Source organism: Oryctolagus cuniculus, chromosome 7 (genome assembly GCF_964237555.1).
Source record: "Oryctolagus cuniculus chromosome 7, mOryCun1.1, whole genome shotgun sequence".
NCBI lineage: Eukaryota > Metazoa > Chordata > Mammalia > Lagomorpha > Leporidae > Oryctolagus > Oryctolagus cuniculus.
Genome location: NC_091438.1, coordinates 149,146,078 through 149,173,569, shown reverse-complemented (window position 1 = coordinate 149,173,569; position 27,492 = coordinate 149,146,078). Strand labels below are relative to the sequence as shown.

Sequence of the window (27,492 nt, the reverse complement as noted above, 5' to 3'; positions counted from 1 at the left end):
ATGCTGTTCTGAGCATGCTCAGTATACCCAACCATTTTACTCTCAGGCAGCATTGTACCCAAAGCCTCTGGGAAGAGATTCCTTCTATTTTATACATGGGGAGACTAAGGCACAGAGAGGTCAAGGGACTCATCCAAAGGCACACAGCTATTAAGGGGCAGGCTAGGACTTGAACCCAGGCAGGCTGGCTCCAGGGTCTGGGCTCTTTAACTACTCCACACCATCTCTCCTAGTCTGTTAGTGTGGAGTAAGGAACACGTACCTAAACAGGAGCTAGCACAGAGCCTGCAAGGGACCAATGAGCATTCTTTATCATATTATGGGGGAGTCCTGGAGAATGAGGGTCCTTACTCATCTATGCTTCACTGTCCCCAGTATGGGCACGGGGAGGACAGCAAGGTCAGAGTGGCTCAAAGACCTGTCCGAGGTCACCCTGCCGGTCAGCATGGGGCAGGACTCAGCTCTGGGCAGTGCCCTTCTTCATTCTGCCCTTTCTGTGCCCTGTGAGGCCCTCACACAGCCTGTTTTGCTCAGGATTGAAGACGTGGGCTGGAGAGCGGGGCTGAGGGACAGAAGCCAGGGAGGAGACCAGCACCCCGGCTTCCCTGTGGGTCACAGCAGGCACCTACCGCTGCCCCCGCTGCCTTCCAGGTGCCAGTCGGACTCCGCGAGGCCATGTCCAGGACCTACGGGAAAGACCGGGGCCCAGTTGGTGGGCACAGCTCCGCTGCGCGCTGGGTCCAGCCCCAGGGTCCCAAGAGGGCGGTGGAAAGCAGCCAGGGCCGTGTACCTTGCTGGCAGCGTGGGCCCGAGAAGCCAGGGAGACAGAGGCAGCGGGTGCCCTGGCAGGTGCCCCCATGCAGACAAGGCTCGTGGAGCTGGCAAGGGTTCTCCTCCTGCTCACAGAGGTCACCTGGGGGCCAGGGCAGAGGTGAGGGCGTGGTGGGCATGGGCCAGAGGTGTCGCGGACCCCCAGCACCCGGGCAGCTGTCCTACCTTTGAAGCCGTCGCGACACAGGCACTGGAATTCGTACTCGCCAGCGGGCATGCAGGTGGCACCGTTCTGGCAAGGCTGGCGCTCACACGGGGAGCTGTCGTAGCACTGCCCGACGCCCTGGCTGCCGAGGAAGCTGTAGGTGAGGTCCAGCCGCTTCCCGTTCACAGACACCTGTGGGCACAGGGACATCGAGGGACTAAAGGGGTGCAGGAGGCAGGGGGACACGTGAGCCAGCCAAGAGGAAGAGGTAGAGGGTAGATGGGAGCCTTGCGACAGGTGGACCAGAGGTGCCGAGGTGACACCCCTATGTGCCAGGAACAGCCGTCCACCCGGGCGGTGGGTCCCTCAGTGCACTGCTGCAACAGAGGTGTTGGTCCCATTTTACAGAGGGGGAAACTGAGACTCTGAGGCGAACCATCTTTCCCAGGACCCCAGTGGGACACGGCCGGCGGCTCAGCCTGCACCCCTCTCCCCTAGTCATTCTCGCAGGTGGCTCCTCACCTCGCCCACGCAGCCGCGGAAGTGAGCACTGACGTTGGCGGCCGGGGACAGCGGCACGGAGGGCTCCACGCCACCCAGGTAGAGGAGGGTGTGCAGGTTGAGGCCCTGGCTCTTGCCGGGAGAGGAGCGGAGCACGGGGCGGCCGCCGTTCACCCGCAGGCTGCCGTCCTTGTTGAGGCGCTCAGCAGACACGCGGTGCCAGCGGCCCAGCGCCAGCGGCTCGGGGCTCCGCAGAACAGCCAGCCCTGGGGTGTGGGGGACAGCAGTCAGGGCTGGGGACTTGGGCAGATGGGGAACTTCCCACATCGCTGGCCACCCCAAAGGAGGAACCCAAGGCTCTGGGGACGGGCTTAAAGTCACCGTGGCAAGGGACAGTAGCAACAGGGGACCACAGGGGCCTGACCCCCGAGTCTCCTCCTCCCCGCCTCCGTGGGGCATGGAAGGCCAAGGGGGCCACAGAGCTTGGGACCCTGAGGCCCATCTGCCTCTGGCGCCCGGTACGTACCTGACCCCAGTTCATAGCGGAACTCCAGGTGGCCACCAGCCATCGCCAGGGACACGAAATCCTCCACAGGCCCGCTCTTCCCCCCGCTGAACAGCAAGATCCCATCGGGCGCCAGCGGCTTGAACTCAACGTCCAGGCGTAGCTCGTGGTGTGTGTTGGTGAGGGCGGGCAGTGCCAGGTAGGAGCCGGCGCCCGACATGGAGGGGGTGGTCACTGTCACACCTGTGGCAGCCACAGCTCAGCCAGGGCGCAGCAGTGGGGATGCCGGAGTGTGGGGCGGGTCCTGCTGCTCAGCCCCGCTCCGGGACCCCCGCCGACCACAGGGGCTCAGGACCAGCTGCAAGGCAGCCGGAGCAGCCTGGGAGCCTCTGTGCCCGGCACTGCACACCAGGCTGGGAGGGACTCTCATAAGAGAGGGACCCTCACGGGAGGGATTCAGGCTGGGCGGACCTGCGGCCAGGTAGTTTTGTACTGGTTCTGGCTCTGGGCTGAGTTTATACCTGTAGGGCCCATCTTAGTCTCAGGGTGCCCTGCTCAGCTTCCCCAACCATCACTGAGCCCCCAGGGCATCCCGGGCCCACTTCCACTCACCTTCCTCACACCTCGGCCCCGAGCGGCCCAGGTGGCAGCGGCAGGTGTAGCCCCGACCATCGGGCCGGTTCACACAGGTGGCGTCTGGCCCACAGGCCTCTGGGGGACACACAGGCCAGTGAGGAGGACAGAGGTGACTTGGGGGGGGGTGGGGCCCTGATGCACGTGTGTCCTTGGCTAGCTGTGGCCAAGGCGGCCTGGGAGGGCTTCCCAGGAGGCTGGGGGCAGTGAGTGAGTGGCTCCATGGTCACAGGATGCCTGGTGGTCAGCATCCAGCCAGCAGTGACCAGGGCAGGGGAGGCGGGGCTGGGTATGATGGGAGATGGGTGTGATCCTCCCTCAGTGAGTGAGATGGTAGTGGGCAGGCACCTGTGTGGTGGTGATGGGGGCTCCCTGGCTGGCAGAGCTGGAGGAGGGGCTATCTGGGAGGAGTGGGACGCTCTTGGCTAAGCGTGATGGGCTGGGGTGTGGGTGGAGAGGAAGGGGTGGCAGAGGCGAGCATCCAGGCAGACGTGGGGTACACACCTGGGTGGCAGTGCAGGGCCTGCGAGTGCTCACAGCGGCTCCCGGTGAAGCCAGCCGGGCATACGCACACATAGCTGCTGCTCTCCGAGTCGTGGCACTGGCCCCCGTTCTGCAAAGCAGCCCTCAAGAGTCAGGCCGAGCACACCCTGGCCCTCCCCTCTCCTCACAGGGGCTGGCCGCGGCCGAGGGAGGGCAGTGGCTGGGGCCGCCAGGGGGCGCACGCGTGGGCTCACCTGGCAGGGCCGGTCCCGACAGGTCGGGCAGTGGGAGATGCCGTGCGCGGTGAGGTTGAGGTCATGGAAGATGATCTCCTCGCCCTGGATACGCAGCTCCCGGACACAGCCTGGGGGCGAGCGGGCGGGCCGGATGAGCCAGGAGCAGGGCTGGCCACCGGGGAGTCTGTCCAGCCCACCCCACACCTTGCAAGGCCTGCCCAGGCCCTGCCAGCCCAGGAGGTTTGGCCCTGAGCAGAGGCGAGGCGGGGCTCACCTACAAAGCCGCTGGTCAGGCCTGCCTTGGGGATGGCCCCGTAGTCAGGGTAGCCGCCTAGATAGAGCTCCTCGTTCAGGTCCAGGCCCTGGAACTTGCCCTGGGGAGGTGGAGGAGAAGGCAGGACTGGAGACAGACACCGGGCAGGGGCAGCCGGGGGCTGGGGCTGCGGGCCGGGCCGGGTCTCACCTGGGAGGTCCCGTTGACAGGGGCCAGGTTGCCCACGATCAGGGAGCCCTGGGTGAGGCTGCGCAGCAGGGTCACAGTGTGGAACTGGCCCAGGGCCAGCGGGGTGGGGTGGCGGATGGTGGCCATGCCGGAGCCTGCGTCAAACCTGCTCCATGGGGTGGGGGTGGGGGAGAGGCAGAGAGAGCGGGCGTGGGGTTTGTAAAGAAGGGCTGTGGAGGGGGCCCAGCCTGGGCCACATCACCTTCTCCTGCAGTCTGAGCGCTGGGGCTGCCCAGGCTAGCCCCAGCCCTGACCCTTCCCCAAGTGTCTCCTGCATCCTTGCCCTGGGGCTGCTCTGAGCGCACCCTGGCTCCGGGGCTCTCAGCCTGGTGCCTGCCTTCGCTGCTCCTGAGTCCTCTCGCTCTGAGGTCCCCTGTTCCTCTCTGTTGAGGACTTCCCAGGCTAGGGTGGCTTCCCCACAAGGACCAGAATGGGGTCTCTTTAAGTCTGTATCAGGCCTGGCACACGGTGGGTGAATGCATGAATCCTGGCCTGCAGCAGCCCCAAGTCTGCGGTTGCTCCCTCTTCCACCTGACTGCCATACTGTGCCTCCTCCAGCAGACTGGGTGGTCGGCCAGGCTGTGCCCCTTCCCCCAGAGCCTCCTTTGTAGAACATAGGGCAGTGGATGCTGACTTCAGTTCTGGGGGCAGCCCCCCGGTCCCGCATCCCCCCAGACAGGGAGGTCGAGGGTCTCACCGGAACTCGGGTCTTCCGCCCACAAGGCCGAAGGAGATGAAGTCGGGCTGCCTGTTGGCCAGGTTGGTGGGGCTCCCTGGGGTCCGCTTCTGCCCATTGTACAGTAGCATCCCTGGGCAGACACAGCAGTGTGAGGGGTCCCCCTCCAGCCGCAGGCTCCCTGTCACCCCCGTGCCGGGCATGACCCGAGCCCTGGAGCCTGTCCACGCTCTGGCTCCTGGCCCTCCCTCAGCCCAGCCTCCGCGCCATCCCAGGGTCGGTGCCCTGGACGGAAGGGCCGTGCTGGCAGCCCCGAGAGAGGCCGAATGCTTCACACCCACGCAGGGTCTCCCGGGAGGGAGCAAGAGAGGCAGAGACTCACCCGAGTAGAGAAGAAGGCCTGGACAGTGAGAGTCAGAACCCGAGAGGGGAGAGAGAGAGAGAGAGAGAGAGAGAGAGAGGAGGAGGAGGTGAGAAGTGGGAGAAGCAGGAGGAAGGAGCAGAGATGGGGCTGGAGGCCAGCACGTGATGCACCCAGGCGACACAGGGAGACGAGGAGGCTGCAGCGGGAGACCCCCAGGGCAGGGAGGCAAACAGGAGGCACAGGCGGGGGCCTGGAGCGGGAGGCCCCCAGGACAGGCAGGGCTCACACCACCAGGGCCCTCTCCCCAGGCAGGCCCTGCAGATCAGCTCCTTTCCCGCTCACCGTCGGCTGAGTCCGGCCGGAAGGTGATCTTGATCTCAAACTTCCTGTAAGCATCCTTGATGGTGGGCAGCGGCAGGAAGGAGTAGGGGGTCTGGGTGAAGTAGGGCACCACCCGCTCTGGCAGCAGAGAGCACTGTTAGAGCGGGTGTCCTCCGGGGCGGGGGCAGGGCAGGCACTGGCAGCTGTGGGGGCGGGGCCGTCCTACCTGGTACCTGCAGATGGGCGAAAGCTTTCACCTTGCCCTGGCGGTTGGTGGCAGTGCAGATGTAGGTGCCGGCATCCTGCGGCCGCACCGAGGGCAGCACCAGCATGTTGTTCTCCAGGCGGCTGTCGGGCGGCAGGCTGCCGTCCAGCTGCAGACACACCAGCTCTGAGCACCCTGGCCTTGGCCCGCGTCTCGCCCAGTGCCTGCTCCCAGGCTCACCTCCAGACACGGCACTTTTAGCCCGTGCCAGGCCTGTGCCACGTGCTGGGGGCCCTGAGATGGCTCAGACCTGGGTCTGGCCCTGGAGACACACCTGCCGGCCCCTGGCCCACCACTTACCTTGCTCCAGGTGATGTCGGGTGTGGGGTAGCCCGAGGCCATGCAGGGGAAGACAGCTGCAGAGCCAGCAGGCACACGGACTTCTGGGGGTGTGGAGATCTGGGGCAAGGCTGCCGGGGAAGGAGACACGGACCAAGATGAGGACGGCCAGCCGGCTGTGTGCCCGGCCTGTCTCACCTCACCTGATCCTCACACCAGCTCTCGGGGGAGACACCGTGTCCCATTTTGCAGACGGGGAAATCATGGCTGAGCGGGGAGCAGCAGCTGCTTGCTCCTGCTTGCATGCAGGGGATCGGGCAGAGTCAGGGATCAAGGGCAGGTTCCCGTGACCCCACAGCTGACACCTCAGCACGCCTGTGCAGAGACTTGTGCAGCCCTTTGGGGGCCTGGGAAGGCGGCACTTGGGCAGCATCGGTGAGCAGGCTTGGGGTCAAAAAGGAATTGCCCTTAAAGAAGCCCAGTGCTTGTGTGTGCACTGCATCTGTTGTCTTTGACTTTCTGTCATGTCCGCCTGTGTTTCTGTCATGCCTCTGCCACCAGACTGGCTGGAGGGCTCCCCCAAAGGAGCGGGCAGCGCCTGCAGGTGAGCACTGCACACGGTTTTCCCCCATGATGCCCTGCACGCAGCTCTTTCCCGGCAGGTTCCGGCTGCCCCTTAAATACACAGAAAATCTCCCCAGAGAGCAGACGGGAGGAGAAATGCAGGTGAGACAGGAAGTGGCAGCGGGAGGAGTGCTTGCCCCGCTCCCCGTGCCCCCCCAGGGTCCCTGCCGCCGTCACCTTGCACGAGCAACAGCACATGGGACTGCGTGGTGCCGGCGGCGTTGGTGGCGGTGCAGCGGTACTGTCCGGCGTCGGCCAGCTCCACGTGGGGGATCCTGATGACGCTGCCGCTCTGCACGATGCCGGGCCGCAGGCGCCCTCCGACTTTGCTCCATGTCACCTGAGGCTTGGGGTCACCCCGCGCCATGCACTCGAACTCCACAGCATGGCCGACCACCACGGTCTGCACGGAGGTCCGGATGTTGATGAGCACGGAGGGCAGGGCTGCGGGAGGAGGGAGGCAGAAGGACGGTGAGTCAGCCCCGCGGGGGAGCCCTGGCGCCCGGCACTCAGCCCTCTCACTTTCTGCTCGTTCGTTCACTCACTCACTCACTCACTCATCCAGTAACTCATTCTGCACAGGCGTGGCTGGGCACCCACTCGCGACACCGCCTCCCTTTCTCCTCCCGTGCTTGTAACATCCTCAGGCCCCCTCGCCCTACACCAGACAGAGCGGCACGCAACACGAGGATCTTCTGTATCTTTACATATCCAGGGGCTGCCTGGGCAACTCGACCCAGGCCCTGCACTGCTCCCTCCTCGTCTCTGTCCCCTGCTCTTGGCGGAAGCCCGATGCCACCCTCTTACCTTGGACGACCAGCTGGGCACTGGCCTGGGCCTGTCCCCAAGGTCCATGGGCCTGGCAGACATATGTCCCTTGGCAGCTCTGGTCTAGGTTCTGGATTCTGTAAAGGGGACAAAGAAGATGTCAGGGAGTAAGGGCAGCCCAGCATGCTTTGCAGCTGTGTGGGAGGTAAAGGCTGGCACGGCTCACATGCTGCGCCGGCTTCCAGTTTCCCTGAAATCATGGGAGGCAGGCAGACAGGCAGGGTGTGGACATGATGCCTGTCCAAGACCTTGAATTCAAGGTCACACAGTTACCAGGTAGCAGGGCTCAGAGCTGGGGTATCTGTGCATATCTGGCCCCAGAGCTGTTTCCTTTCTTCCACTACTGGTAGCAGGAATACGGGCCACTGTTAACTGAAGGCCCTCCAAGGGCCGAGCTGAGTGTTTTCCACAATCGCATTTAAGTCTTTATACAACCCACTGTACAGCTGAGAAAGCCGAGGCTCACAGAGGTAGAGACTGTACCCACGGCCACTGCCACAATCCGAGGCCCCCAGGGCAGGTGTTCCAACTGAGCCCCACTGCCAGCCCTGGGCTAGTCCTGCCCTGACTCTCCACCCCTACTCACCGGAGCACCCCGTCTTGCACGCTGTGGCCGGGAGGCAGCTGGCCCCCTTCCTTGAACCAACGGAGCTGGGTGCCCCGGTCGCTGGGCACTGCGCAGTGGAACTCCACGCTGGCCCCAATGCTCCTGGTCTCCTGCTGAGGGGTGACCTGCACGGTGGGCGGGGCTCCTGCTGGGGTGGCCGTGTCAGGGAGGGTGTCGGAGGGACCTGTGGGGACACGGACAAGCGTCTGCATGTACAGGTAGGTCTTGTCCCTGCCGCTCCCTGGGACTCGGAGGCCGCCACCCCAACACTCAAGGGGCACTCTTGTCCTGCTGAGGAAGGCGGTTCGAGGGCACATCCATTCATTCCCTCACTGAACAGCCATTCAGCAAGCACGTATGAGGGCCCGTGGGCTGCTGGCTCTGCTTCCACAGCTGCTGGCCTTGGGTGGGGAGAGCAGCCCAAGACAAAAACGGAAGGACTCTTGTCTTCCTAAGGGAGCCTGGCAAAGATGATGCCGTGTGCGGTCAGACTCGGGGCAGCCGTGATGCTGGGGAAGGATGCCGGGGACGGGGTGGCCCACCTGCTCACTGTCCACTCCACACCTCCAGCGGGCTGCAGGTGTTACGTCTGTGGATCTCTCTAACTCACCCTCCGTGCAGGCCTCGTGCTCGTCACTTTACGTCTGTCGATCTTTCTAACTCACCCTACATGCAGGCCTCATACTCTCCACTTTGCAGATGAAGAAACTGGCGTTTGAAGCGGCTAAATGACCTGGCTGAGACTGCACAGCCAGCAAGTGACCGAGCTGTGCTTAGAAGCCAAGACTTTCTGATTGCAGGCTTTGCTGCTTCTAGAATTCTGAGTCCAAAAGCCCTCGTCTGGCTTTGGATCAGAGGAGACCACGGGGACCCACTGAAGCTCTGGGCACGCTGCCTGCCACTCACCCACTGTTGTTGGTCAAGCATTTACCAAGCCCTTCTTGGGCCCAGTGGTGGTCAGCGAACCTGGGCTGCTGGGGTGAATGGGTCCAGGCCCTGCCCTTGTCACATGGCAGGTGGGGCGGGCTGGGGTACAGGTGTAAGCCTAAGGACCTCCTCTGGCAGCTCAGAGGCTGAGAACACAGCCATCGAGGGGGTCTTCCTGGAGGAGGCAAGCCAGCTTGGGCCTGGAAGAACAGGGCAAAGCCCATGGGGTAGCAGAGAGAGGCCTTTGTACCTCAAGTGTGGCTCACTGGATACCTATGCTGGGTGATCAAAGGGGCTGGAAGAAAGCCAACTGCACATGTCCACCCCGAGCCGGGGCTGCTCACCTTGAACGAGCACCTGGGCAAAGGCTTCGGCCAAGCCCACCTTGTTGGAGACCTGGCAGCGGTAGCGACCTGAGTCCTCAGGGGCCGCGGGCTCGAAGTGCAGCAACTCCTTGCTGGCAGCTGCCCGCCCGGGGAGGCTGCCGTCCATGCGGCTCCACTGGAAGGTGAGCGGGGGCGTGCCGTGTGCCAGGCACTGCAGCTGCACTCTCTCTCCAGCCCGCACCGAGGCGTGCTCCGGGACTACGGTGGCATACGGTGGGCCTGGCGTGGGGGACACAGAGGCCAGGGTGGGGCTGGGCACAGGGCAGCAGAAGTTGGATCTCGGGGACTGGAAATGCATCAGGGAAGGTGGATGGGCAGCCTAGGACTGGGGCCGGGGACAGCAAAGGCCTCAGCAGGGGGTGTGGCCAGAGGTAAGGATCGGCACTGGGGCCCCTGATGGATGGGGACCAAGGGGTTTTGTCCAGGGTATAGCCTGGTGGAGTGCTCAGACCTCCATGTGGTGCAGAGAGGGCGGCCGGGGGCAGGGACGGGTATCTTACTCTCTACATGCAGGATGACGGTGGCCTCGGCGTGCCCCAGAGGGCTGGTGGCGTTGCAGATGTACTGGCCCGAGTCCTGCTGGGCGACCCGGGGGATGAGCAGGGTGTTGCCTTCCAGCCGGTGCTGCCAGGGCAGTGGGGAGCGCAGCTTGGACCACTGGATGGTGGGTGTGGGGCTGCCTGTGCCGGACAGAGGGAGATGGCAAGGCTGCTGGGTTGCTCCAGGGACCACGTCCCAGGTAGGGGTGGGAGGAAGGGGCCCTGGGAGGTCCTGTCACCCTGTGGGAAGCTATGAAGTGGACACAGCCATTTGTGGGAGATGCCAGTGGCACCCGCCCCCCAGCCCTGCCCCAGGCAGGACATCATCTTCAGGTCTTATACGTCTCTGTCTTAGGCCTCAGGCAGGGCACCACTGCTCTGCCGGCCGGTGGCCTGCTCCCTGCCACACCTGAGGCCGAGCAGCGCAGGGTGGCTGTGTGTCCAGCCTCCACGGTCAGCTCCACTTCTTCCACCTGGACCTGGGGGGCGCCTGGGGCCGAGGTGCCCGTGTCCACGATCACCTCCACTTCCTTCCGTGCTGTGCCCAGTGCATTCTGCGCTAGGCACACGTAGGTGCCCGCGTCTGATGGTTTAACTGATGAAATCTACAAGGAAGCAAGGCGCACTTGCTTGGGAGCCGAGCGGGGCCACAGACACTGACCCACTGCTCGTCTGCCTTTACCTCTCCCCTCCCCTCCTCTTGGTTTTACTCCCCCACCGGGCTGCTTGAGGCTCATCAGTCTGTCCATCCACCCACCCATTTTCTCTTTCTCGCCTTCCGCCTTTCTTCTTTCTCCGGTGTGTTCACCGATGCCTCCCCTTGCCCTCTCCACCCACTCACACCCACCTGCCCCCATCACTCTCCCAAGTCCCTGCCCAAGCCTGAGTCCCAGACCAGGCCTCACACTCAGAGATGGAGCAGCCTGGCTCACCTTGAGCACCGCGTGACTGTCCACCATCCCGTACGTCCGTGGCTCCAGCCTTGCGGGGTATCCCACCCGGGTCCAGCGAGCGGAGGAGCGGGGCTCCCCGCTGCTGACACACTCCAGGGTCACATCCTTTCCCATTTTCACTCGCACGGAGCCCTCGGGGAGCACGGACACTGTAGGGGGCCCTGCCCAGAGCAATGAGAACCATTGACACGCTTGTAGGGCTCTGCTGGGCATGCGCACTGGCCGGGTGGGCACCGGTCTGCCCACTACACTGATGTGCAGGCTGAGGCTCAGACAGGGAAAATGCCCGAGAGGGGGTCTGATGGCAGAGGCAGGATTTGAGCCTGCAGGTTCTCAGCTGAGGATCAGGGCCAGGACAGGCAGTCAGAGCCATGGGGTCCTCACCGTGCACACTGAGGTTCACGACACTCTGGGCCACGCCATAGGCGTTGGAGGCCACACAGCGGTAGGCCCCGTGGTTGCTGGGCCGGGTGCCCACGATGGTGATGACGGAGCCATTGGGGCTGATGTGGACGTTGTCTGTGGGGGGCATTGGGGGAGGGGTGAGTGAGGGTCAATCCAGCCCCTCTCAGGCCTTGGCACTGCCAGCTGGTGCCTCTCGGCCCCCACGCCCCTGACCCCTCTGGCCTGGCAGTGACTAGTTCTGAGTCACAGAGGGCAGAAGAGGAAGGAGTCCTCGGAGATGCCTGGGCCTAGCCCCTTACCACATAGAGATAAGGGGACACTGACGCCCCACGAGGGTCATTGATGAATTTGAGGTCCCAAGCCCCGCCTTCTGTGTCTCCCCTGGACCTCCCCTGACCACGTGTGGCCCCACCCACTGCCTGGCTCACCTTCCAGTTCCTGGTTCCGCGTCTTCCACTCCAGGCTGATGGGGGTGGCCCCGTCGTGGATGAGGCACTTGAAGCTGGCATCTTGGCCCTGCTGCACGGTGCTGCTGGGCGGGTCGATGGAGATGACCGGGCTCCTAAGGCCTGGGGCCGAGCAGCAGAGGGCCTGGCTCAGCAGGCGTGGGCTGGCTCCACCCAGGGAGGCCCTGCCTTGGCTCCGGCATCTTCCCTTCCCCACCCTGCCCGTGGCACCTCCCCACCCCTCCCCCCCACACTCACGGTAAGAAGACCCCTCGCTGGGCGGGACAGTGACTGTGAAGGAGGCCTCCTGCTCAGGGCCCGAGCCGCCTGCCACTCGGCACACGTACTCGCCTGAGTCGGCGGGGGACACGTGGTGGAGCCGTAGCCGGGAGCCATGGGTCTGTCAGGGTGGGGAGGCACAGCCATCAGACCAGAGCGCTTAGGACAGGCAAATCCTCAAACCCAGCTGCGTCAGGACCCACGATCTCCCACGGGGCCCAGGAGCTCAGGGTTGCAGCTCCTAGGGCGGCAGGGAGAGTCAGTCCCAGAATCCTAAGTCCAGCCCCTACCTTCCCCAGAGGAGGGGAGTGAGGCTTAAAGACTCCACAGCACAGCAGAGGGAAAACCCAGGTCTCCCAGCTCCCAGGCTGCTGAACTGCCTGTGCCCTGGGGTCCCCAAGCAGGCTGGAGTTTGCATGAGGGCTGCTGCAACTCCAGGGCCAGCCGTACCTGCCCTGGATCGTACCTGGTGCCGGGCAGGGAGGCTGCCTCCGCGCTTGTACCACGTGACCTGGGCGTGGGCCTGCCCGGGCACCACGCAGTTCAGGTCCAGCGTCTGCCCCTCGGCCACGTGGGAGGAGGAGGCCTCGATGTGGATGGGCTGGGCCAGTCCTGGGGCTGTGGGCACAGGGGTGGGTGAGAGGCCAGGCTCCTGTGGCCAAAGGTAGGGACCTCAGGGGGTGGCCCTGGAAGTGGCCGCCATGGGTGAGCTCTAGGGACCTGCAAAGGGTCTCCCTTCCCGGGGGCTAAGATGTCACTGAGACCAAGGGCTCGACGCCCCCTGGTGGGGGGACGGGCAGAGAGGCCACCAGGGACTAGGGTGGCACATGCAGCTCGTGAGGGCTTTGGCCACAGCCAGATCCTTGAACACCTGGGCTGGCTCGATCCTTAGCCCCCAGGCAACACCTGCTGGGGGGGTGGGCACTGGGGCACAGGGGGTTAAGTTGTGACCTGGTATGCCCCACCCCCTACTGGAGTGCCTGGGGAAGCACCAGCAGATTGCCCAAATACTTAGGCCTCTGCTGCCCAAGTGGGAGACCTGGATTCAGGTCCTGACTCCTGGCTTCAGCCTGGCCCAGCCTTGGCTGTTACTGTCATTTGGAAACTGAAGATCTCTTTCTGTTTCTCCCACTCTATTACTCTGCCTTTCAAATAAATCTTTTTTAAATATATATATATTTATTTATTTATTTATAAATAAAAGCGCTACTGGGGGAGCAGGGAGGAGCAAGGCCAGGAAGGGGCCCTGGGGCTGGGCCTGAGCACAGCCCAGCGTCCGTGTCACTCACCAGGAATGGGGCTGGGGCTCGAGGGTTCGATGGAGACCAGGACAGAAGCCTCCAGGGTGCCTGAGCTGCCGGTCACACGGCAGGAGTACTCGCCAGAGTCGGCTGGGGATACCTGGTTCAGCCTCAGGATGTGGCCGTGAACCTGGCCAGGGCGGGGGTGAGCGTGGGGAGGGTGGCCACGGCCTCTGGCCCCACCCCAGGCCTGCTCCGCACAGCCACGCAGGCTGCAGCCTGTCCGAGGCGGCCCCTCTGCCAGATGCTCACTGTGCTATTTCTTTTCTGGCAGGAGGAAGTCAGGGGTCTCGGGCGGGAGGGGCCCTTTCTGTTCTGCACCACGGCCCCGTGGTGCTCCTGATGGCCCTGCGTGCCCGGCCTGTCCCTGCCTTCTGACCCCAGGGATCTCCTGCTTCAGTCCTCCCCAAACCCCCTCCTGGGTCCCCTTCCTTCCCTTAGGAGATGGATTCCGGCAGGACTGTGGCAGGCAGGGGGAGGGGGAGAGGGAGGAGGCATGCATCTTGCTTTCTCCCCGCACTTACCTGGTGCCCAGCGGGGAGGCTGCCCCCACGCCTATGCCACGTGACCTGGGCGTGCGCCTGGCCAGGTACCACGCAGTTCAGATCCAGGGTCTGCCCTTCGGCCACGTGGGAGGAAGAGGTCTCGATGCGGATGGGTGGGGCTCCGCCAGGGGCTGGGGCACAGAGAAATCTGTGAACTGGGATTCCGACCCTGTACCCCAACCTTGCCTGTGTGCCCAGATGTGCAGGCCTCCTGGGGACTGGCTTCTCTCTCTCCCCATTCCACCGAGGCCTGGAGCAGCTGGGCTAGGTCCTCCCTGTCCCACCACCCCCTCCTCCAGGGCTCAGGGCCAGGCCCCTCTATGTGGGGTAGTGAGAGGAGCTAAGAACCAGGCTGCCTGGGTTCAACCTCCCCCACTCTGCCACACATCAGCTGTGGGACCCTTGGAAAGCCACTTCACCGGTCTCGGTTTCCCCATCTGTAAAATGGGAGAACCATCCTAGCCATCTCCAAGGGCTGCTGTGAGGATGGAGCGGGGTGAGGCGGGCAAACAGCTCAGGGCTGGCACCCTCACACCAGTGAGGGCCAGGCCACGGCGCGGACTTGGTGACTTGGCACCACTTGGATTTCTGCCACGGCGGTGCCCAGTGCTCTAACTGAACATTTTCCTTCCAGTCGATTCACTTTTAAAAAACGTTGGATCCTTATCCCCACTGTGGGCAATGATTTCTGTGCAGTGAGGACCCGAGCCACCACTACTCCCAGGAAGGATGTCAGTCGGAGCCCCGCCTACAGTCGCCCCAAGCACCTGCAGAGGCGACTCCCCGAACGGCTCTGCGCTACAGAGGAGGGGCAGGCGCTCCACTGTCCTTGACAGCTGAGGACAGAGGCGCATGGACAACTGCAGGTGTGGGCGGGCAGGGGTGGGGGCGGGGCAGGGACTCAAGATGCCAGACTCTCAGACCTGCATTCTCAGGCCCTGGACTGAGGTGGACCGTCCTCCCCCTGGCCAGCCTGGCAGCTCAGTCTGGGACCAAGGGTGGGCAGGATGCAGAAGTGTGGGGTCTGAGGTGCAGCTGCCTCCAGGGCTCTGCCCACGGGGCTCCCTCCCCTGCCTTCAGCCTCCCAGCCCCACGCAGGAACCTCACCAGGGATGCGGACAGGGTTAGCGTCAGAGGCCTCGATGGTGACCAGGACCGAGGCCTCCAGAGGGCCAGAACTGCCCAGCACACGGCACACGTACTGGCCCGAGTCGGCTGGGGACACCTGGTACAGCCGCAGATGGGAGCCGTGGGTCTGAACAGGGACAGGACAGGGAGAGAGAGGAGCAGTGAGATGCTGACCTGGAACCCTTGCGGGCCTGAGGCCGGGGGCTGACTTCTACTTGGGTGGGCTCAGCACCCAACAGGGGCTGCTGCCAGGCCTCCTTCCTGGGCAGAGCCAGTGGGACCCCACCCCACAGCCCTCCCACAACTTCCGGCCCCCCCTTACCTGATGGTGAGTGGGGAGGCTGCCTCCACGTTTGTACCACATGACCTGGGCGTGGGCCTGCCCAGGGACCACGCAGTTCAGATCCAAGGTCTGCCCTTCGGCCACGTGGGAGGAGGAGGACTCGATTCTGATGGGCGTGGCGGCGCCGGGGGCTGGGGACACAGGACCAGTGAGTTGGGGATTGGCCGCAGACAGATTTGGGAACCGGGTCATGGGAGTCTCAGCCACAGAAATTCCCATACCCAGGGTAGGCAGCTCCCAGCGTGCCAGGCACCTTCCTGGGCACCCTGTGTGCAGCAGCTCAAGTATCCCTTTCAAAACTCAGAAACGTCCCTGGTGATGGAATGTTCTTTCCCTCCCACTGCCCGGGGCAGTGGCACTGGCCACGTGTAGCTACTGAGCACTGCAAAATGGAATCTTCAATGTCACATGATGTCTACTGCCACAGGGGCTACTGGCCCCTGCACTAAACGGTGCAGCTCCCTGGTGCTCCTGTACCCGTTTCACAGATGAGGAGACTGAGGCCGAGGGAGTCACTTGGTCCCTTCATGGTGCAGGCACCTTTGAGCAGAGCCCTTGCCCTGAGCATCAGCAGGGCACCCCTCCCAGTGGATACCTCACTGGCCCTCTCCTGCCACCGGGGCCTCCGTCAGACTCACCAGAGGGGTTGCTAGGGCTGGGGGAGACGGAGACCATGATGGAGGCCTCCTGGGCATCGATGTTGTTGTTGGCCCGGCACACGTACTCGCCCGAGTCGGCCACAGACATGTGGTGCAAGCGCAGGTGGGAGCCGTGGGTCTGGGGGCGCAGATGTGGGAGACGGAGAGGGAAATGAGGAGCCGCGGCCACCAGCTGGCTCAGGTCTCCCCTGTCAGATCCGCGAGACCGCCTTCTGTCTCCTTAGGGCCCCGTTCCCTGGGGTGCCCGAGGAGCCACAGAGCTGTCCCTGCACTGGCCGCCCAGCAGCCAGGCCCACCCCGCTGCCCCCACTCTGTACCTGGTGTCGGGAGGGAAGGCTGCCCCCACGCTTGTACCACGTGATGGTAGCCTGCGGCTGCCCGGCGACCACGCAGTTCAGATCCAAGGTCTGGCCTTCCACCACGGTGGGGGACGAGGACTCGATCCTGATGGGCGGGGAGACGCTGGGCACTGTGGACAGGGGGGCGTGGGCCACGCAGCCGGGGTCAGCAGAGTGACAGCACTGGGGACCTCTGCTCCCTGCACCCGTGAGACTGGGCCCCTGCCCTCACCGTGGGGGGGGCCACTGCCCTGGATGGTGACGATGAGCGAAGTCTCCTGGGAAGCGGCCCCGTTACTGACGTGGCACACGTACTCGCCAGAGTCCGCGGGGGTCACCTGGGGGATCCGCAGCCGGGAGCCCACGATCTGGAGGAGGGGAGCAGGTGGCAGGGGTCCCAGCGGAGGGGGCAGGGCCTCCGCGCCTGGGCCTGGTTCCCAGCCCCGCGCCTGGCCTGGCCCTGGCTGGCAGGCGGTGCCTCCAGACTTCATACTTTTCTCACTCAGCCCCTCCACAAAGCCTGCTGTGGCCACAGCGCCCTGTGCTGTGTTGATCACCATGTCTGCCTCCCAGGAGATGCCTGAGGGCGGACACCTGTCTTATTCCACTGGGACCCGCAGCTGCTCAGGGAAGCTCTGTAAGCAGGTGCACACAACTGCATCTCTGCCGCCTCAGCACCTGTCCAGACCCACCTAGCGAGGATGCTCAGTGTTTGTTGAATGACTGAATGAGCACAGGGTGAGGTGCTGAGAGCCCCTTGGACTTCCACTCGGGGCAGGTGCACCTGCTTTGCTCCCCCACCCCCACCTGCTAGCTCCATACCTGGTGCCGACTGGGTAAGCTGCCTCCACGCTTGTACCAGGTGATGGTATGAGGGGCTTGGCTGGCAACCAGGCAGTTAAGGTCCAGGGTATTGCCATTGGCCAGCGAGGCGGAGGAGGACTCGATACGGACGGGGTACACCACACCCTGGGCTGGAAGGGGGAGAGGGAAGGGAGGCAGGGTGTGGGAGCTGCTGAGGGTGGGGTTGAGCCCTAGCACCCCTACCATTGCCCCTGATCCTGGGACACTCACGGTGAGAGGGGCCCAGGCGCCGCTGGATGGTGACGAGGACTGAGGCTTCCTGGGTGCCCGAGCTGCTGACCACACGACACACGTACTCCCCGGAGTCGGCTGGGGTCACCTGGGGCAGCCGCAGCCTTGAGCCATGTACCTGCGAGGGGCGGGAAGGTGAGGCAGGCGCTGAGCCAGGCCCTGGGGCTCACAGCCAGGCTTCTGCTCCCTTCCCTGGCCCCTCCCGGCCGGCTGGGAGCTAATCTCTCAGTGCCTCTGCCTGGGGGTGAGCACTGGTGCAGCCTGCAACCTCCCCTGTGCCAGGACTGCTCAGACTCAGAAAGTATTTGTTGAGAACTACAGGTGAGGTGAGCACGTCTGAGAGATGTGCGCCCTGAGGATCGGGGAAGTCAAGTGACCGGCCTAGGACCACACTGCGGCAGGTGGCGCGGCAGTGCCTGGACTCACACACGGTGCGGTTCAAAGCCCCCTTTCTACTCTGTAGTCACGGACGACCTTTGGGCCCCTCCTCAGCTCCCCAGCTCCATACCTGGTGCCGGGCGGGGAGGCTGCCCCCACGCTTGTGCCACGTGACCTGGGCATGGGCCTGGCCAGGCACCACGCAGTTCAGATCCAGGGTCTGCCCCTCGGCCACGTGGGAGGACGATGACTCAATCCGGACTGGGGGTGTGACTCCGTGTGCTGGGGACAGAGGGCATGGAGGTGGGGAGAGGTGAGTGTGAGTGGAGGTGCAGGGTGAGCTTGGCTCCTGCTGCGCGGCTGGCATGGGGAGCCTCCCTGCGTGGAGCCCCAGCCCTCTGCTGGCCTGCAGCGCTACTTACCAGGCACAGAGTCTGCAGGCTCAATGGTGACCAGGACGGAGGACTCCAGGGGCACGGAGCCCCCCAGCACGCGGCACACATACTCGCCTGAGTCGGCAGGGGACACCTGGTGCAGCCGCAGCAGCGAGCCGTGGGTCTGGCCAGAATGGGAGTGAGGTCAGAAGGAGCCCTCACGGGACCCCCACATTGGCAACCTGCAGCCCTGCTCATCCCCTGACCCCCGCGCCGGGCCATCAGCTATGGGTCAGGTTGCCTGTCCTGCCTAGTGGTGGGGAAGGGGCCTCTACACCCTACCAGTCCTAGAACACACCTGTAACGCCCCTGTGAGCGAGACGCATCTAACACGAGTGAATGACAGCTATCCGTGGGTGCTCCTTCCCTCCCTCAGAGCTACCCAGAACAGCCGTGCATCTTTTTTTTTTTTTTTTGACAGGCAGAGTGGACAGTGAGAGAGAGAGACAGAGAGAAAGGTCTTCCTTTGCCATTGGTTCACCCTCCAATGGCCGCCGCGGCCGGTGTGCTGTGGCCAGCGCACCGCGCTGATCCGAAGCCAGGAGCCAGGTGCTTCTCCTGGTCTCCCATGGGGTGCAGGGCCCCTGTACTTGGGCCATCCTCCACTGCACTCCCTGGCCACAGCAGAGAGCTGGCCTGGAAGAGGGGCAACCGGGACAGAATCCGGCGCCCCAACCGGGACTAGAACCCAGTGTGCTGGAGCCGCAGGGGGAGGATTAGCCTAGTGAGCCGCGGCGCCGGCCACAGCTGTGCATCTTGCAATGGGTGCAGCTCAGGGTATGGCGGTACTGGTAATAGCTCCCAGCACTCCCGATGAGCCTGGGCCCTGCACTTTGCATGCATATTAATTACCCTAGTCTTTTAAGAGAATTCCATCAAATAGGGACTACTGTACATGCTAGCATTTCATGGATGTATAATTATGGCACAGAGAGGTTAGGTAGCTTGGCCAAGGTGACAGACTAGTACGTGGGGAAACCAGGACTCACAGCCAGGCTGCCCAGGCCTGGGGTCCAACGCCTCCCCTTGGAAGCCCCCAACCCAAGGACCTCCCCTTCCCCCTTCTTGTCCCAAGCACATCCCCCAGCTCCATACCTGGTGCCGGGCAGGGAGGCTGCCCCCACGCTTGTGCCACGTGACCTGGGCGTGGGCCTGGCCAGGCACCACGCAGTTCAGATCCAGCGTCTGCCCCTCGGCCACGTGGGAGGAGGAGGACTCGATGCGGATGGGCTGGGTGCCAGGGGCTGGGGGATGAGATGGTCACCGGTTACCCCAGTTCCCTAAAGCTCCCCCCGCCCAACCTGGTGGCCCCACTCACGGTAGGCAAAGTTGGCCCCCTGGGTCCTGGTTACTGTGACGGTGATGGAGGCCTCCGCACCATTGCTGGCCCGGCAAACATACTCCCCAGCATCGGCAGGGGAGGTCTGGAAGATGTACAGGCGGGAGCCGCGGACCTGGGTAGGCAGGGGCGGCGGTGTGAGAGGGGGCTTCCCGGAGCCCAGCAAAGGCCCCCTGTCCCCCTTGAGCTGAGAATCACCAGCCCCCTAGCCCAGGAGCCAGAACCCCTGCCATCCACCGTCCTTGGTCCCCTCCCACATTCCTGCGGCTGCGTACCTGGTGCCGGGCGGGTAGGCTTCCCCCGCGCTTGTACCACGTGACCTGGGCGTGGGCCTGTCCAGCCACCACGCAGCTCAGATCCAGGGTCTGCCCCTCGGCCACCGTGGAGGAAGAAGACTCGATCCGGACAGGTGGGATAGGTCCTGGGGCTGTGGGGACAGGGGCCGGGTTAGTAGATGTTCCCCAGAAGAGGGGACAGGAACTGCACAGCCTGGGCACCAAGGCCAGGCCCAGGTCTGGGGGGTTTGGTGGCCTGGCCTTGATGTCCACAGCCCAGTGACCCTGACGGAGGATCTGAGCAAGCCTTGCCCGGGGGTCAGGATGTGACGGAGCTGACAGCTGAGGCTTGGGGACACCAAGGGTCTGGTGTGGCAACCTGCAGAGTGGCCCTTGAGATGCGTGCTGGGATGACAGAAGACCTTGTCTCAGACACACAGGGGCTGCCTGGGCTGGGCCGCTGGCCGGCTCTAGCCCGGGCCTCCTTCCCCAGCAGCTGGGGCCTCAGCCCCAGGAAGGCTTTGATCCTCCTCCAGCTATCCATGGTGCCGGGAGTCACTCACCAGGCATGGAGCCCGAAGCCTCGATGGAGACCAGGACAGAGGTCTCTAGGTGCTCCGAACCCAGAAGCACGCGGCACACGTACTCGCCCGAATCGGCGGGGGACACCTGGTGCAGCCGCAGCAGTGAGCCGTGGGTCTGGGTGACAACAGGGTGCGATGAGACGGGGCCGGACAGCTCCAGCCAACCCCTCCAGCAGGCTGGCCCTGGGGGGCTGCTGTACCTGGTGCCGGGCGGGGAGGCTGCCCCCACGCCTATGCCACGTGACCTGGGCGTGGGCCTGCCCGGGCACCACACAGTTCAGATCCAGCGTCTGCCCTTCGGCCACGTGGGAGGAGGAGGACTCGATGCGGATGGGCTGGGTGCTGCCTGGAGCTGGTGTTCAGAGAGGCTGGTGAGAGGCCTGGGTCTGGAGCCCTAGCCAGCACCCCAGGGCACAGGGCCTTGGGCTATGGTGGGGCCTCCATCTGGGGGTGGAAGCGAGGCCTTTCTGGGCCTGGGACCACATTCCTCCGCCCGCCTCCAACCTCTGATCGGTGTTCCAGGCCCATTTGCACTTTCTTGACGACCAAGTGCCCTGGCCTGCAGGGGCCCAGAGACCTTTCCTGCCAGGGCTGTGCCCCCAGATGCCGCCACAGAGAATGAGACGGCTGATTCCCTCTGTGTTTATCACGTGCTCCAAGTGCCTTTCAACCACACCGGGAGCCAGCCCATTGTCTCCATTTCACAGATAAGGAAACTGAGGCCTCCGCAGGTACAAGAACTAGTCCAGGGCTGACAAGGGGCAGAGCCCGGATTCGAACCCAGGCCAGCCTGGCTCCCAGCTTGGTGCTCAACCCTGACATTCTGCTGTGTCCTGACCAATTCTGAAACAATTCCTTCTCGTGGGGTCCCAGGGAAGCCAGACCAACCGTATCCCCACCCCGGGTCAGGCAGGCAAGGTCGCGGACTGCCTGACGGTCCTCTGTCCCAAGCCACTGAAGAGACCACAGGAGCCTCCCCCAGGAGCAACGGGGAGACCCCTTCCCAGCCCCACGGGCCTCCTCACCTGGGGCATGGCTGGGGCCTGTATGGGTGCCGCGGAGGACAGAGATGGTGATGGTGGCCTCCTTGGGGCCCGAGCCGTTCTCCACTCGGCACACGTATTCTCCCGAATCAGCGGGGGAGACCTGAGGGAGCCGCAGCCGGGAGCCGTGCACCTGCGCCAGGTTGGGGCAGAGCCGTGTGAGGACAGAGCCAGGGGATCCCTCAGCAGACTCTCACTGGCCCTGCTCTCAGCCACGCACGCCAGGTGCTGGTGAGGGGGGAAAACAGCCCCCAGCCCTGCCATAGGCTTGGGGACCCTCCTACCTGTGAGCGGGGAGGCAGGCTGGCCCCTCGCCTGTACCACGTGACCTGGGTGTGGGCCGACCCTGCCACCACGCAGTTGAGGTCGAGTGTCTGTCCTTCTGTCACGGATGGCGAGGAGGACTCGATCCTGACCGGAGGCGGTGAGCTGTCGCCTGAGGCTGGGGCCAGAGGAGGGTTGAGAGGGCCTCTGGGGAGCCTCGGCGTGCCCTCCCCCCCATGCCCTCTGCCTCTGGGGTGGGGGGGACCCGCACCTGTAAGGACGACCACCTGGATGCGGGCCTGGGCAGTGCCTGCAGGGCTGGTGGCCACACAGAGGTAGAAGCCGGCGTCGGCGGCGGTGATGGCTGGGATGAGCAGCGTGGCGATGTCCGTGCGCTCAGACCGGGCCTGCACGTGTTGGGAGGGGTCAGCAGGCAAGGGTGAGCGGCCCGAGGAAGGCAGAGGGGGCACACAGGGGAGAGGCAGGCACACAGCCCTCTTAGGGTACCAAGGAGGATGGGGCCAGGCAGCAAAGAGGAAGCGAAGAGCAACTGGGTGCAGGGCCCCAGGTGGCTGCCATCTTGCAAGTAGAGGGAGCCAGAGAGGAGATGGGGAGGGAGTGGAGGCAGGAGGGGGGGACCCAGGGCGTTGCCTGGCCTCACCTGTGGGGGGAGGCTGCCCCCTTCCTTCCTCCAGGTGATGGTGGCACTGGGCACCCCAGCAGCCCTGCAGTACAGCCTCACGGTGTGGCCTTCGTGTACCTGTGTCCTCTCTGGGCTCACCTGGACCCGAGGACCACTGCCCCCTGCAGACGGAGCGTGGTGAGAACGCCGTCTGGCCGCCCCCGGGCTCCCAGCCGCCATCCCAGCCCAGCCTGCTCACCGTGGACGTGGAGCACGGCCCTGGCCACGTGCTGCCCGGCGCTGTTATGGGCTCTGCACAGGTACGGCGCCTGATCGGAGGGCTCGACGGCCGGCAGGCGCAGGATGCCGCCGCGGACTTCGGCCTTCTGAGGGAGCTGGCCGCCGGGGCCCCCTGGGGTAGAAATGGGGTCGGCACCCTCAGGAATGGCACTGCTCTGCCCCCCCCCCCCCCGGGGAGAGGGGAGGAGAGCCCACAGCCCATCCAGGGAAGCCAGGCCCGGGGAGTCAGTCCCGTGCCAGCCTCACCTATCCACTCGAGGTTGGGCATGGGGTTCCCGGTGGCGCTGCAGCGGAACTCGGCCATCTGGCCGGGCTGCACCGTGAGCTGCGGGGGGTGGATGGAGACCGTGGGGGCAGACGAGGTGGGCGAGGCTGAGAGGAGGAAGAAAGGAAATGTGGTCAAGGTGGGGGGCGGCATCGGACCCGTGGCCTGGCCACGGCCTCCTGCCTGCACCCTCTGCTTCCACTTGAACCCGCTGGGGCTGGCTGTCTACACAGCAGGCAGATGGGGTCTTGTTACGTCCCCACTACATCCACGGCTCCCTGGTGCTTTCCAAATAAAATCTAGACTCTCATTCTGATCCACCACATACTCCACTCTCACCGCTGCTTACAACTTCAAGTTCCTCCCTTGACTCGAGCCACGCAAGCGCACCAACACGTTCCTGGCTCAGGGCCTTTGCACGTGCTGCTCTTGCTGGCGCAGACATGCGGTGGCAGCTCTGTGGTTGGCTCATCTTCTTTCCCTTCAGGTCTTAGCTTGGATGTTGCCTCCCAGAGAGGCCTCTCCCACCTCGCGTCTTGCTCATGGCTCTGTGCGTTCCTGCTCTACACTCATCACCTGGTCTACTGATCCTGTCTGTTCCTCTGTTGCTGTGCCGGCTCCCAGCCAGCACACGCACTTCCTGCTCTCCACCCTGCTTCTCTAGGGTCTAGACAAGGGCCTGGCAGACTTCATGCAGGCAGCAGGTGGCAGTCCCAGTGGGTATGGGGGCAGAGCTGGGGATGGGAGGGCCCGGTGCGGATGAGACACGTACCCTGCACGTGCAGTGTGGCGGTGCCCTGGTCCATGGCGAACATGTTGGAGCCAGTGCACACGTAGGTGCCCGCGTCACTCGGCTGCACGCCACGGATGGTCAGGATGCCATTGAAATCCATGGCTCGCGAGGGCAGCTTGCCGTTGTGCAGGCGGGTCCACACCAGCGTGTAGGCTGGGGACTGCAGGGCAGAGGGAATGGGGAGGAGCTCACCGGGGAGGCTCCCGGACAGGGATGCTGCCTGGCTCCACCCCTGCCCCGCCTGCCTCACTGCCTGGGCTCCACCCCTGCCCCGCCCACCTTGCTTTTGGCAGTGCAGATGAAGGTGACGTCGGCCCCGGGGCGCACGCTCTGGCTCCGCTGCTCCTCCACAGTCACTGTGATGGGTTTGCTCGGAGCCTCTGTGGGGACAGGAAGCTTGCCAGTGAGCCAGGTGCTGGCCGTGTCCACGCCCTGTGTCCATCACCTCTGGGTGTCACCACTCTTTCTTGTTCAGCTTAGACGCCAGTCCACTCCCTGCCGTCTCCTTCCCTCCTCCTGGCTGAACCCAGCTGTCCACATTCTCCCTGCTGGCACCGAGCGGCCAGCGCCACGTGGTCGGAGAATGTCACACCATGAGCCTGTGGGCCCCAGGGCCTTAGAACGTCACCACAAATGAGCTCCTGACTCTTCACACTTGGCTCCAACTGGGGTTCTCCAGCAGGTTTGAGGTCCCAGCCTCCCCAGCAACCACTTCACACCTCCTCCCATCTCCTCCACCTGCTACTTGCACCTTTCCACGCTCACGGCCAAGGGCTTCAACCCGCACTTGCTGAGAAAATGCAAATGACTTGTCACCTGTGTTCCCATCGTTCCACATCTACCAGCCTCCCTTCTTCCCTTCCTGGCCCCTGAAGGCCGGGGCCCTTCTCCGGCCCTCTCAGCGCCCCTGGACCCCCGAGAGCCGGCCCTCTGCCTCCAACTCCACCGATCTCTTATAACTTCAGCCTCTCCTCTCCCTCTCCTTGGGACCATCTCACCCTACAAACGTGTTCTAGGATTTCCCCCACACTCCCCCAGCCTCTGCCCCGTTCCTTCTGAGCCATGACCCCAGAAAGAGTTTTCTGCACTTGCTGCCTGCCCGCCCACTCCCTGCCTTGCTCGAGATGGTTTCCACCCTCCTGCCCTGACGACTGTTCTATGTGGAGGCTCAACTCCAAGGGTCCTTTCTCTGCCCGGAGCTTCCTGCCCAGAGGCGGCTGGGGAGACGGCCACGTTCTCCTGGAAGCCCCTCCCCTCGCTCACCTCTTGGACGCCATGGTGCCCTGGCTTCTGCCTGTCTCTCCAGCTGCACCCTGTCTTCTGCTGTCCTTCCGCTTCAACCAGACAGGCTCAGCTCAGAGCTCCCTGGGCCCTGTCTCCCAGCCACACCTCCCTGTGCCCATGGCTCCCAGATCCACTTCTGCAGCGACGGCCTCCTGCCTGACCTCAGAGTCACAAATCTAACTAGATATTGCCCCAACGTTTCAAACTTAATCAAACTCAGACCACACCTAGGATCTCCTCTGACCTGTTGGTCGCTGGGGCTGCGGGTGCCCTGTCACTCCAGTGCCTGCCTGCCTGACTTCTGCCAGCCTCTGTACTCCTTTGGAGAGGGGCTGTCACGGGCCTCTGGAGCCCACCGTGCATGCAGGGGGACTGAGGCTCCCAGCAGAGAGTCACTGACAGTAGCCGGCATGCACGGGCCCCAGCTCCCTGGACAGCAAATAGGGTGACTTAGAGGTGCATGTTCTGCGCAGGCTCCCAGGATCCTTGGCTGCATTAAGCAACACCTACTAATGGGCACCCCCTACTTGATGACGTCCCTCTTACTGGACGCCTTCCCTTGCCTGTCTCCTGCGCCCTCCCTGGAATACCTGCGCACAAATCCTTGTCTCCGACTCTGCTTTTGGGGAAACCCCAGTGAAAAGGCACCCATGCTGGGGCTGTGTCCGTAGGGACTCACCAGTGACCAGCAGCTCTGCCCGGCTGCTGTTGGCATGGTGGAGATTACGGCAGGTGCAAATGTAGACCCCGGCGTCCGAGGGCTGGACACTGGGGAAGTGGAGCTCGGAGCCTGGAGAAAGAGGTAGGAGCTCATGGGTGCAGGCAGGGGCCTTCCTCCCATCCAGCCCTGTGTGCAGGGGCAGGCACAGGCCTGGGGTGGCTTGGATCACCGAGGAGTACGGGGTCATAGGTACCTTGATGTCGCTGCTGGGTGCTGCTGGGCACAGGCCGCCCGTCCTCACGGGACCAGTAGAAGTAGTGTGGGGGGCTCCCACTGACCTGGCACCGCAGGGAGTAGGGGCCGCCCTGGGGCACGACACTCCGAGCAGGGTGGACCTGGACCACCAGCGGGGCTTGGTCTGCTGGGAAGGTGGACAGCAGAGGCCATTCAGGCAGGGGCCCTTGGCACGCGGCCTGGCTGCAGATACTTCTCTTCTGTCCTCTCCCAGACCTATGTTCCCCCAAACACCCTAGACTCCCCGCCTTGCCATCACCCCACTTACCCTGGGGCAGGCACCGGCCCCCTTGCACGTTGGGGTTACCCACATAACCTGGGGCGCACCTGTATGGAGGAACAAGGCCAGCTGTCAAGCCACAAGGGACCCAGTGCCTCACGAGGGACCCGGGAGTCAGGAGCTTCTGGAGTGGGGTGAGGAGGCTCAGGACTCTGGAAGGACTCTGGGGACCAAAGTGGCCCCAGTACAGGGCCTCAGCGAGTGGAGAAAGTGGAGTGTAACAGGGAGCACTAGCAGGCTGGGAGTGAAAGCAGTAAGGCCTCCTTTGTGTAAAGAAACCTTCATTTGGGGCTGGCGCTGTGGCATAGTGGGTAAAGCCACCACCTGCAGTGCCGGCATCCCATATGGGCGCTGGTTCTAGTCCCAGCTTCTCCACTTTTGATCCAGCTCTCTGCTATGGCCCCGGGAAGCAGTAGAACATGGCCCAAGTCCTTGGGCCCTGCACCCACATGAGAGACCTGGAGTAAGCTCCGGCTCCTGGCTTCGATTGGCCCAGCTCCAGCTGTTGCAGCCAACTGTGGAGTGAACCAGTAGATGGAAGACTTCTCTCTCTCTCTGCCTCTCCCTCTCTCTCTGTGTAACTCTTTCAAATAAATAAATAAATCTTAAAAAAAAAAATCAAAACCTGGCCGGCACTGTGGCTCACTAGGCTAATCCTCCACCTTGCGGCACCGGCACACTGGGTTCTAGTCCCGGTTGCCCCTCTTCCAGGCCAGCTCTCTGCTGTGGCCAGGGAGTGCAGTGGAGGATGGCCCAAGTGCTTGGGCCCTGCACCCCATGGGAGACCAGGAGAAGCACCTGGCTCCTGCCATCGGATCAGTGCAGTGCGCCGGCCGCAGCGCGCTGGCCGCGGTGGCCATTGTAGGGTGAACCAACGGCAAAAGGAAGACCTTTCTCTCTGTCTCTCTCTCTCACTGTCCACTCTGCCTGTAAACAAACAAACAAACAAACAAAAAAACAAAAAAAAACCAAAAAACAAAAAACAAAAAAAAAACACTTTAGGGGTGGATGTTTGAGGCAGAGGTTAAGACCTCACTTGGGACGCCCACATCCCAGATCGGAGTGCCTGGGTTCAAGTCCTATTCCAGCTTCCTGACAATGCACGCTCTGGAAGGCAGGGGGTGACAGCTCAAATACGTGGGTTGCTGCCACCCACGTGGGAGACTGGATGGAGTCCCTGGCTTTGGCCTGACCCAGCCTTGGCTACTGGGCGCATTTGGGCAGTGAACTAGCAGATGGGAGATCTCTGTCTCTCAAATCAACAAAAATAAATAAAATCTTGAATAAAATGAAAGTAAATTAATAAAAATTGAAAAACTCTTAAATGCATAAAAGGTAAACTTATGTTGGTGGAAAAAAAGAAAGAGGGCCATGCATAGTTTTCCCATTCCATGTTTTCCTTGAACTCTCTGAAGCTCCCTCGGATTTCCACAACAGCTCTTTCTTCTGCCCTGCCTGCTACTCCAGGTGGCAGACTCCACAGGGGCTGGGACAGGATGCAGTTTGCGCCCCACTTTGTCCCCAGGCCCTCC

General features: G+C 63.5%; 1 protein-coding gene across 6 annotated transcripts in view; it reads right to left on the bottom strand.

The window, feature by feature from the left end:
* The window catches only part of HSPG2 (heparan sulfate proteoglycan 2), a 101,834-nt gene that overhangs the window by 3,208 nt on the left and 71,134 nt on the right, over positions 1 to 27,492 (bottom strand). For 3 of the 6 annotated variants that reach the window (XM_051856722.2, XM_070079129.1, XM_051856723.2), the window contains 53 exons: positions 25,949 to 26,007; positions 25,640 to 25,807; positions 25,405 to 25,515; positions 23,721 to 23,821; positions 23,421 to 23,601; positions 22,630 to 22,755; positions 22,343 to 22,495; positions 22,123 to 22,265; positions 21,733 to 21,868; positions 21,482 to 21,639; positions 21,180 to 21,330; positions 20,355 to 20,506; positions 20,134 to 20,269; positions 19,571 to 19,722; positions 19,275 to 19,410; positions 19,052 to 19,200; positions 17,945 to 18,080; positions 17,653 to 17,804; positions 17,124 to 17,262; positions 16,872 to 17,023; positions 16,282 to 16,417; positions 16,029 to 16,180; positions 15,691 to 15,829; positions 15,032 to 15,183; positions 14,689 to 14,836; positions 13,561 to 13,712; positions 13,025 to 13,166; positions 12,202 to 12,353; positions 11,715 to 11,856; positions 11,439 to 11,579; positions 10,990 to 11,124; positions 10,585 to 10,766; positions 10,062 to 10,257; positions 9,614 to 9,793; positions 9,072 to 9,332; positions 7,780 to 7,984; positions 7,173 to 7,270; positions 6,543 to 6,809; positions 5,763 to 5,872; positions 5,424 to 5,571; positions 5,219 to 5,335; positions 4,895 to 4,912; positions 4,534 to 4,645; positions 3,798 to 3,942; positions 3,609 to 3,708; positions 3,353 to 3,462; positions 3,120 to 3,228; positions 2,595 to 2,693; positions 2,004 to 2,225; positions 1,499 to 1,743; positions 997 to 1,168; positions 791 to 913; positions 630 to 686 (listed from right to left, as the gene is read on the bottom strand). In XM_051856722.2, coding sequence (XP_051712682.1) covers positions 630 to 686; positions 791 to 913; positions 997 to 1,168; positions 1,499 to 1,743; positions 2,004 to 2,225; positions 2,595 to 2,693; positions 3,120 to 3,228; positions 3,353 to 3,462; positions 3,609 to 3,708; positions 3,798 to 3,942; positions 4,534 to 4,645; positions 4,895 to 4,912; positions 5,219 to 5,335; positions 5,424 to 5,571; positions 5,763 to 5,872; positions 6,543 to 6,809; positions 7,173 to 7,270; positions 7,780 to 7,984; positions 9,072 to 9,332; positions 9,614 to 9,793; positions 10,062 to 10,257; positions 10,585 to 10,766; positions 10,990 to 11,124; positions 11,439 to 11,579; positions 11,715 to 11,856; positions 12,202 to 12,353; positions 13,025 to 13,166; positions 13,561 to 13,712; positions 14,689 to 14,836; positions 15,032 to 15,183; positions 15,691 to 15,829; positions 16,029 to 16,180; positions 16,282 to 16,417; positions 16,872 to 17,023; positions 17,124 to 17,262; positions 17,653 to 17,804; positions 17,945 to 18,080; positions 19,052 to 19,200; positions 19,275 to 19,410; positions 19,571 to 19,722; positions 20,134 to 20,269; positions 20,355 to 20,506; positions 21,180 to 21,330; positions 21,482 to 21,639; positions 21,733 to 21,868; positions 22,123 to 22,265; positions 22,343 to 22,495; positions 22,630 to 22,755; positions 23,421 to 23,601; positions 23,721 to 23,821; positions 25,405 to 25,515; positions 25,640 to 25,807; positions 25,949 to 26,007 — 7,658 coding nt within the window. The remainder of the gene's footprint in view (positions 1 to 629; positions 687 to 790; positions 914 to 996; positions 1,169 to 1,498; positions 1,744 to 2,003; positions 2,226 to 2,594; positions 2,694 to 3,119; positions 3,229 to 3,352; positions 3,463 to 3,608; positions 3,709 to 3,797; positions 3,943 to 4,533; positions 4,646 to 4,894; positions 4,913 to 5,218; positions 5,336 to 5,423; positions 5,572 to 5,762; positions 5,873 to 6,542; positions 6,810 to 7,172; positions 7,271 to 7,779; positions 7,985 to 9,071; positions 9,333 to 9,613; positions 9,794 to 10,061; positions 10,258 to 10,584; positions 10,767 to 10,989; positions 11,125 to 11,438; positions 11,580 to 11,714; positions 11,857 to 12,201; positions 12,354 to 13,024; positions 13,167 to 13,560; positions 13,713 to 14,688; positions 14,837 to 15,031; positions 15,184 to 15,690; positions 15,830 to 16,028; positions 16,181 to 16,281; positions 16,418 to 16,871; positions 17,024 to 17,123; positions 17,263 to 17,652; positions 17,805 to 17,944; positions 18,081 to 19,051; positions 19,201 to 19,274; positions 19,411 to 19,570; positions 19,723 to 20,133; positions 20,270 to 20,354; positions 20,507 to 21,179; positions 21,331 to 21,481; positions 21,640 to 21,732; positions 21,869 to 22,122; positions 22,266 to 22,342; positions 22,496 to 22,629; positions 22,756 to 23,420; positions 23,602 to 23,720; positions 23,822 to 25,404; positions 25,516 to 25,639; positions 25,808 to 25,948; positions 26,008 to 27,492) is intronic. The other 3 variants (XM_051856724.2, XM_051856725.2, XM_051856726.2) reach the window with 3 other exon arrangements.